The sequence below is a fragment of the Protomyctophum parallelum genome (assembly GCF_964188405.1).
Source record: "Protomyctophum parallelum genome assembly, chromosome: 16".
In the NCBI taxonomy this organism is placed as follows: domain Eukaryota; kingdom Metazoa; phylum Chordata; class Actinopteri; order Myctophiformes; family Myctophidae; genus Protomyctophum; species Protomyctophum parallelum.
In genome coordinates this window covers 3125341-3134982 of record NC_139711.1, presented here as the reverse complement: position 1 = coordinate 3134982, position 9642 = coordinate 3125341, and the positions used below count along the sequence as shown (strand labels likewise).

Sequence of the window (9642 nt, the reverse complement as noted above, 5' to 3'; positions counted from 1 at the left end):
AAATTCCAATCAACTCTGTTGACATGGCAATAAAGTCTTGAATCTTATTTACTTGGGTTTCTCCATATGCACCTCTACATTCATTGTCAATGAAAATTGCCGATTTGCTCGTCTACATATGATGTAAATTCTACCTACAGTAGCCTACCTACCTATCTACAGTACCTACCTACCTGGACTGGGACATCAATTCTGTCAATTGCCTTTCCAATATGGAAAAAAGTGACTCACCTAATGTAATTTTCTTCCCTTGTGCTCATCACAGCCTGTAATAGGCCTACATATTTGGCTCATACAGTCCAAGGTTGCTGCGTACTTGCATATCAAATCAAGAAGTAGTCAAGTGTCTTCAATGAACAGACTACAGTCAGGACACAGAAATGCTGTCCACAGAAATGACAGCTCTCTCTTTCAGGCACTTTTGGGGGTGTGCGTGTGCGACACACACACACACACACACACACACACACACACACACACACACACACACACACACACACACACACACACCTAACAGAAATTGTGATTTATCATGACATTATTTTTGCCTCTTATACAGGCATCTTCCTTGGAGTTGGGATTTCAGAATGTATATAGGCCTACTTTGCAATGTCTTTCAAAGTCCATCTGTTTAGTTCACTCTCACTGACAAGTATTGTCAGTGAGATTGTTCATTTGATGAATTGAACAAGGTGGACCCTCTTGTAAACAAGTGTAATGCTTAATTGGGTCATCCACTCACAGTCTTTGTATTGAGTTTGTGCTTGAAATGTACTGTAATTCTGCAAACTGTTAATAAATATTTCAATCAATCAATCAAAAACAACCCCTACAAAACGTCCTCTGCTCTGTGTATAGACGAGTGTTTCTCAAAGTGGGGTACCCTGCATGTCCCTGCAGGGACATACAGGGGGTCCCCACCTGAATGAGTTTAACTACATTGCCTATTTGAAAATAGCCAGTCTACAAGCTCACAATATGCCTTGCGATGCGGTGTGTTATGAGCTTGTTGAACTGGTATTTTTAACAAATATTCTTAATCATCGATGCCTTAGCTTGATTTCTCCATCTATCTAATAATAATAATAATAATAAAGCCTATCCTTTTTGGAGGACGGAGGTGAGGTGATGGTGGTGTGTGTGTGTGTGTGTGTGTGTGTGTGTGTGTGTGTGTGTGTGTGTGTGTGTGTGTGTGTGTGTGTGTGTGTGTGTGTGTGTGTGTGTGTGTGAGCTGTGAGCTGTGAGGGCGGGGGGGGGGGGACGAGACGGGACGGGACGGGACGGGACGAGTTGTCTTTCCAGAGTCAATGACGTCAGTGGTGTTTAAGGTGCTCACCAGGGGGCGCTGGGGCCACAGATTACAAACGAGGCAGCACTCTCTCCAGCTGATGGCAACCTCCTCCCCAGTTTGTATGAACTAATACAAATGTGACATAATAAGACCTAGGTATGTCTGTCTATCTGTCTGTCTGTCTTGTGGAATACAACACAACAACATGTAGGCCTATACGTCATAGAGTGCCTGTATTTGTTTATAAATGACGTTCTTGAGTTGAGTTAAGTTGTTTACTTGGCAAAGGGGTGACAGAAAGAAAAATGACAATTTTGTCACCTCCTTTTCTGTTTGAGAGAGAGAGAGAGAGAGAGAGAGAGAGAGAGAGAGAGAGAGAGAGAGAGAGAGAGAGGGTGGAATCGTGGATGGGGTGGGGTGGTTGGTTGGGGGGCAGAGAGAGAGAGAGAGAGAGCTTCCCCTATATGGTGTGGTGTGTGCGTTGCAGCATTCCCTGGGTCTGTGGGAGAGTGGTGGTCCTTGTGATGCAGCAGCGAGAGGACGAGGAGGGGAGGGAGGGGTTGCTCCATCACTGAATCCACTTCTCACTGCTGGCGGGAAGGCACGAGAAAGAGAGAGAGAGAGAGAGAGAGAGGGGAAGATATAGTCAGAGAAAGCGAGAGGGAGCGTGTGTGTGAGTGTGACCGTGTGTGCGTGCGTGTGTGTGCGCGTGAATTGCACCACCGTCCGCATCCCCGCTCACCGTTTCTGCAGGCGGCCATGCTCCTCCGATGGAGAGAGTAAAATTGCCTTCCACTGTTCTTTTTTATTTTTTTCCTTCGTGGACGTCCTCACCAAGTAGGTTCCAGATGTGACTGACGGGTCGCTTCGTGTCGTCATTTTTTTTTAGTGCTATAGTTATTCTAATCTCGGAGAGAGAGACTGTGACTGCAACATGGCTCTGGTTATGGAACCGATAAGTAAATGGACACCTAAGCAAGTCCTGGACTGGATGAAAGGTAATTGTGGACGTCCGCTGCTGCATCAGGCTGCTGAGGATGATGATGATGATGATGATGATTGTGATGATGATGGTGAAGGATGATGATGATAATGGTGAATTGGATGATGATGATGATGATGATGATGATGATGATGTAGCCAGTGAAGGGCCACACGTATACAGTGTGAGTGTGCGTGTGCGTGCGTGCCGTGCATGTGTGTTGGGGGGGGGGGGGGGGGGGGGGTAATCTTAATGTTAATCTGCAAGCCTATCTGTGCTTTTATATATATACTGGTAAATAATTAAGTGGCCTCATGCATGTTGTGCAGATTGATGAGGTAAATGAGGTATAAAGCGGCTCGTTGAAGTATACGGTATATAGCTATAGCCTATACCGCGGTATTCCGGTATAGGTAATAACCACACACGTCTGTGAGCAGCAGCAGCATGCAGCAGGGACTCTGTCATGTTGCCCTGGTGTCTTCAGAGCAGCAGCAGCAGCAGCCCCGGCGCCAAGCCAAGCCTATAGGGCTGCATGCAGGCAGCTGCCTATATAGCTGCAGCCCGCACACAACGCTCTCATCAATGAAATGTGCTACATTAGCCCCCCCCCCCCCCTCACTCTCTCTGCCCCCCCCCCCCCCCCACGATCAATGACATGTTGTAAGGCCTTGCCCATCTCACGTATATAGACTGTATATGCAGGGATGTGCAACATTGTGTGTGTGTGTGTGTGTGTGTGTGTGTGTGTGTGTGTGTGTGTGTGTGTGTGTGTGTGTGTGTGTGTGTGTGTGTGTGTGTGCGTGCGTGCGTGCGTGTGTGTGTGTGTATGTGTGTGTGTGCGTGCGTGCGTGTGTGTGTGTGTGTGTGTGTGTGTGTGTGCGTGCGTGTGCGTGTGTGTGTGTGTGTGTGTGTGTGTGTGTGTGTGTGTGTGTGTCTACAGTTGGGGTCCAGCACCACGGACAGCGCTCGGCCTGACTGGCCATAATTATTATAAGGAAACCGCAACGAACAGTCGCTTTTAAAGCGTTGCTTCAATGCTTCAGAGGCGAGAGAAGCCTCCCTTTGAACTATAGTCTGTATGAATGAGTAATCACTAATCATGCGTGGGAGTGCATTTTGTGGAGGGGGGGATACACACACACACACACAGACAGACACACACGCGCACGTGCGCACCCAAGGGATGGGGGAGTTGGGGGTTGTCCCGCAATCCTCCATTCCACTTGTGAGAGTGTCGTATATTGCACAAGGCAAAGCTGTGCAAAAGACCTTCATGTGGATACTTTAGTTAGCTGATGTAATACGAGTCTTGGGTGTGAAGGTGGTGATGTATTTATGAAAAGCTGATGTATTTGGGTGGTTTTTGGTGATGTTATATTTGGGATGTGGCTGTCAAGGTGATGGGTGTTAAAGATGATGTTGTATGGCCTGGGCCATGGCTCAATGGTCCAGGCACCTTGGCTTGTAATCCAGTCTGGCGGTGTGTCGCGGGTTCGACTCCCGATCCCGACGGCCTTTACTGCATGTCTTCCCCCCATCTCACTCCCCATTTCCTGTCAGTTTTCAAAATATAAAATACAGGTGAAAGCCACAAAAAACATAATTATATATATATATATATATATAAAAAGATGATGTTGTAATTGGGTGGTGTTTGGTGTTAAAGCCAGTGATTTTTGGGTGGTGTTTTGGTGTTAGGGTTGTCAAGATAGCAGGTTGACTGAACCCAAAATGCAAAGCCAAACAGGAAAGTATACACACGCATTTATTAAAGCATGAGGCAGTTAAACTGACAAACAAAATACTTAATTGTAGCTTCAAGCTCAGGAAAAGTCCAGGGCTGGGCACAGGAATTCAGGTGGGCAGCCCGAATGATGGACCAGGGTTGAGTAGGTGTCGTCTGGGGGACGGCAAGGGTGCTGGGATGAGGCCGCATCAACTGGTGGGTGGCCCGGACGCTGGGACAAGACGACGTCTGGTGGCCGACCTGGAGGCCGGGCCTGCAGACTCAGGAGGAGGGGCTGCAAGCGGGGCTGCAGTCAGAGGAGACGGAGCTGCAAGCGGAGAAGACGGGGCTGCAGGCAAAGGAGACGGAGCTGCAGACATGGGAGGAGGGGCCGGGGATGCAGACTCAGGAGGAGGGGCTGCAGGCGGGGCTACAGACACGGGAGGAGGGTCTGCAGGCTGGGCTTCAGGCACTGGAGGTGGAGCTGCAGGCACTGGAGGCGGAGCTGCAGGCAGGACTGCAGGCAGAGGAGACGGAGCTGCAGGCGCAGAAGACGGGGCTGCAGGCAGAGGAGACGGAGCCGCAGACTGCAGGCGGAGAAGACGGAGCTCCAGGCGGGACTGCAGGCGGAGAAGACGGAGCTGCAGGCAGAGGAGACAGAGCTGCAGACTGCAGGCGGAGAAGACGGAGCTCCAGGCGGGACTGCAGGCGGAGAAGACGGAGCTGCAGGCAGAGGAGACGGAGCTGCAGACTGCAGGCGAAGAAGATGGAGCTGCAGGCAGAGGAGACGGAGCTGCAGACTGCAGGCAGAGAAGACGGAGCTGCAGACTGCAGGCAGAGAAGACGGAGCTGCAGACTGCAGGCGGAGAAGACGGAGCTGCAGACTGCAGGCGGAGAAGACGGAGCTGCAGGCAGGACTGCAGGCGGAGAAGACGGGGCTGCAGACTGCAGGCGGAGAAGACGGGGCTGCAGGCGGGACTGCAGGCGGAGGAGACCACACTGGAGGCGGGACTGCGGGCGGAACTGCAGACACTGGAGGCGGGGCTGCAGGCGGAACTGTAGGCACTGGCAGCTGAAGGAAGCAGCTGACCAGAAGGCCCAGGACCAGAGCTTCCATAACCTCAGGTTGACACCAGTCACCACTGGAGATGACCGACAAGGGCTCTGGCAGGTCATGCTGTTGAGGGTGCAGAGGGCGCAGGCAGGACATCTAGGGAGATGGCTGGCAAGGGCTCTGGCAGGTCAGCAGGACATACTAGGGAGACAGCAGGCAGGGGCTTGTGGATGCCGGGCAGCGGAGTGCTCTGGGCGTCGGCCAGCGGAGAGCTAAGCAGCGGAGAGTTTGGCAGGCTGGACGGCGGAGAGCTGAGCAGGCTGGGCGGCAGAGAGCTCGGCAGCGGAGGTTCCTGGCGGTGTAGGGGGCCATGGCGACAAAGCCTTCTCCTAGCAGGCCCACGGTTCCCCACACTGTCAGGACAGGCTGGCCGGGTGCACGGGCTTGGTGGCTAGGAGACCCAGGGAGACACCCCTCCGCTTGTTGGCACTACACTAAGGATTTTGAGCGTGAAGTTGTTTTGAATTAATGGGAACCTCTTCATGGCTGCAACAATAGGGAAATTAATCTGTATACCTAGTCTTCTGCTGGTTAGCATCCAGGCTAGTGGGATGCAGGCTCATGAGCTGGCTGGGAGGCATGTAGTAGAGATCTGATTTAAACGTTCTTAAGCCTCCCACAGACCACATCCAAATGGGGGACAAAATGACTCACCCATGGTCTCTCTTTAAACCAAAGCTGCTGGGTAGAAATCTGCCTCTGAAGTCCAGCACGCCGGTTAGGAGGAGAGGCCATGAGCTGATGATTGAACCACATGTTCAAATTCCACCACCTTACGGTGGAAAAGTCTGCTGGGTTCATTTTGTGGTCAGAACATAATGTCAAGATAGCAGGATGACTGAACGCAAATCCAAAGCCAGTGTCTGTGTTTTGTGTTACAGCCAGTGATGTTGTATTTGGGTGGTGTTGGGTGTTAAAGGCAGTGATGCTGTATTAGGGTGGTGTTGGGTGTTAAAGGTGATGCTGTATTTGGGTGGTGTTGGGTGTTAAAGGTGATTCTGTATTTGGGTGGTGTTAGGTGTTAAAGGTGATGCTGTATTTGGGTGGTGTTAGGTGTTAAAGGTGATGCTGTATTTGGGTGGTGTTGGGTGTTAACGGTGATGCTGTATTTGGGTGGTGTTGGGTGTTAACGGTGATGCTGTATTTGGGTGGTGTTGAGTGTTAAAGGTGATGCTGTATTTGGGTGGTGTTGGGTGTTAAAGGTGATTCTGTATTTGGGTGGTGTTGGGTGTTAAAGGTGATGCTGTATTTGGGTGGTGTTGGGTGTTAAAGGTGATTCTGTATTTGGGTGGAGTTGGGTGTTAAAGGTGATGCTGTATTTGGGTGGTGTTGGGTGTTAAAGGTGATGCTGTATTTGGGTGGTGTTGGGTGTTAAAGTTGATGCTGTATTTGGGTGGTGTTGGGTGTTAAAGGTGATGCTGTATTTGGGTGGTGTTAGGTGTTAAAGGTGATGCTGTATTTGGGTGGTGTTAGGTGTTAAAGGTGATGCTGTATTTGGGTGGTGTTTGGTTTTAAAGGTGATGCTGTATTTGGGTGGTGTTGGGTGTTAAAGGTGATGTTGTATTTGGGTGGTGTTGGGTGTTAAAGGTGATGCTGTATTTGGGTGGTGTTGGGTGTTAAAGGTGATGCTGTATTTGGGTGGTGTTAGGTGTTAAAGGTGATGTTGTATTTGGGTGGTGTTGGGTGTTAAAGGTGATGCTGTATTTGGGTGGTGTTGGGTGTTAACGGTGATGCTGTATTTGGGTGGTGTTGGGTGTTAACGGTGATGCTGTATTTGGGTGGTGTTGAGTGTTAAAGGTGATGCTGTATTTGGGTGGTGTTGGGTGTTAAAGGTGATTCTGTATTTGGGTGGTGTTGGGTGTTAAAGGTGATGCTGTATTTGGGTGGTGTTGGGTGTTAAAGGTGATTCTGTATTTGGGTGGAGTTGGGTGTTAAAGGTGATGCTGTATTTGGGTGGTGTTGGGTGTTAAAGGTGATGCTGTATTTGGGTGGTGTTGGGTGTTAAAGTTGATGCTGTATTTGGGTGGTGTTGGGTGTTAAAGGTGATGCTGTATTTGGGTGGTGTTAGGTGTTAAAGGTGATGCTGTATTTGGGTGGTGTTAGGTGTTAAAGGTGATGCTGTATTTGGGTGGTGTTTGGTTTTAAAGGTGATGCTGTATTTGGGTGGTGTTGGGTGTTAAAGGTGATGTTGTATTTGGGTGGTGTTGGGTGTTAAAGGTGATGCTGTATTTGGGTGGTGTTGGGTGTTAAAGGTGATGCTGTATTTGGGTGGTGTTAGGTGTTAAAGGTGATGTTGTATTTGGGTGGTGTTGGGTGTTAAAGGTGATGCTGTATTTGGGTGGTGTTAGGTGTTAAAGGTGATGCTGTATTTGGGTGGTGTTGGGTGTTAAAGGTGATGTTGTATTTGGGTGGTGTTAGGTGTTAAAGGTGATGTTGTATTTGGGTGGAGTTGGGTGTTAAAGGTGATGCTGTATTTGGGTGGTGTTGAGTGTTAAAGGTGATGCTGTATTTGGGTGGTGTTGGGTGTTAAAGGTGATTCTGTATTTGGGTGGAGTTGGGTGTTAAAGGTGATGCTGTATTTGGGTGGTGTTGGGTGTTAAAGGTGATGCTGTATTTGGGTGGTGTTGGGTGTTAACGGTGATGCTGTATTTGGGTGGTGTTGGTTGTTAACGGTGATGCTGTATTTGGGTGGTGTTGGGTGTTAAAGGTGATGTTGCATTTGGGTGGTGTTTGGTGTTAAAGGTGATGCTGTATTTGGGTGGTGTTGGGTGTTAACGGTGATGCTGTATTTGGGTGGTGTTGGGTGTTAACGGTGATGCTGTATTTGGGTGGTGTTGGGTGTTAACGGTGATGCTGTATTTGGGTGGTGTTGGGTGTTAAAGGTGATGCTGTATTTGGGTGGTGTTTGGTGTTAAAGGTGATGCTGTATTTGGGTGGTGTTGGGTGTTAAAGGTGATGTTGCATTTGGGTGGTGTTTGGTGTTAAAGGTGATGCTGTATTTGGGTGGTGTTGGGTGTTAAAGGTGATGCTGTATTTGGGTGGTGTTGGGTGTTAAAGGTGATGCTGTATTTGGGTGGTGTTGGGTGTTAAAGGTGATGTTGTATTTGGGTGGTGTTGGGTGTTAAAGGTGATGTTGCATTTGGGTGGTGTTTGGTGTTAAAGGTGATGCTGTATTTGGGTGGTGTTGGGTGTTAAAGGTGATGCTGTATTTGGGTGGTGTTAGGTGTTAAAGGTGATGCTGTATTTGGGTGGTGTTGGGTTTTAAAGGTGATGTTGTATTTGGGTGGTGTTAGGTGTTAAAGGTGATGCTGTATTTGGGTGGTGTTGGGTGTTAAAGGTGATGTTGTATTTGGGTGGTGTTGGGTGTTAAAGGTGATGCTGTATTTGGGTGGTGTTGGGTGTTAAAGGTGATGCTGTATTTGGGTGGTGTTGGGTGTTAAAGGTGATGTTGTATTTGGGTGGTGTTGGGTGTTAAAGGTGATGCTGTATTTGGGTGGTGTTGGGTGTTAAAGGTGATGTTGCATTTGGGTGGTGTTAGGTGTTAAAGGTGATGCTGTATTTGGGTGGTGTTTCTTCTACGTTCTCTAATTGTGTAGACTTGTAAATTAACTACCGGTAATGCAGATGTTAAACAATGATATAACTCTTGAGAGTGTAAAATGAAACCAAATGAACCCCCCAAATGGGTCCTCCTCAAAGACCACTGGTGGTCCCCGGACCAATGACAAAGCTTCTAGGAGAATCTTTGAATGCAGATTGCGACCAAGGGGCCAGCTATGCACTCCAATGTTGAAGCGCTGGGCCCTAGTGGTAAGAGGAAGGACTGCAGGCGGACCCGTGGATTCTTGACGAGGAAACCCCGTGCAACCGAGCGCCCAATGTTAAAGCCGAGCTGCACTTCCGCATTTGGACACCAACATTTAATACTCTATGATTGCGACCCATAGATGTGTCACAGAGACTAAATATTTTTGTGAGCGTTCTACCCATTGCTGGCTGTCTGAATACCCCAAAAAAAAGAGAAAAAAAAGAAAGGTAATTAAAATGTTGACATTATTGCTTATAGCAGCTTTAAACTTTGGGATCAATGGGATGTGAGGGTGCTGTGTTGCCCCATGCTGTCCTCTCACAGCTACTGATCCATGTGATGAAGAGTAAAAAGGTTGTTACTGTAACATTGGGCAAAAGGCAGTATAGAGACTGAATGGTACAGGCTTGCATGTGGGTTGTAACTTGTTCCACTGCTGCTTGCTTCCTACCGTGTGAAACAGAATTAGTTCGATTTGATTTCAGTGTCTCCCTCAGTACGTTTATATTGGTCTATATATACTGTTGTGTTTGCGAGTCTTACTCACCTGTGTGGCCTATATGGCTTGCCGGGAGTGCTATAGCATGCAACCAACCAGAGCCTACATATTGGCTTTCCAAGGTTCAAGGTTGTACTTCATTGTTACATCTTGTGTACAGACAATGCAGCAGCATAACATTAAAAACAACAAAACCACAGCAAGCACAGCAAACAAGAA

The 9642-nt window shown here is 48.6% G+C and overlaps 1 protein-coding gene across 1 annotated transcript in view; it reads left to right on the top strand.

Annotated features, from left to right (window-relative positions):
* Window positions 1–2225: 2225 nt before the first annotated feature.
* Window positions 2226–9642, top strand: part of LOC310872983 (connector enhancer of kinase suppressor of ras 2) — a gene marked incomplete at both ends in the record, with an annotated part of 134900 nt that continues 127483 nt past the window's right edge. Inside the window, one exon of the mRNA XM_083785208.1 lies at window positions 2226–2289. Within this exon, the coding sequence (XP_083641334.1) occupies window positions 2226–2289 (64 nt within the window). The remainder of the gene's footprint in view (window positions 2290–9642) is intronic.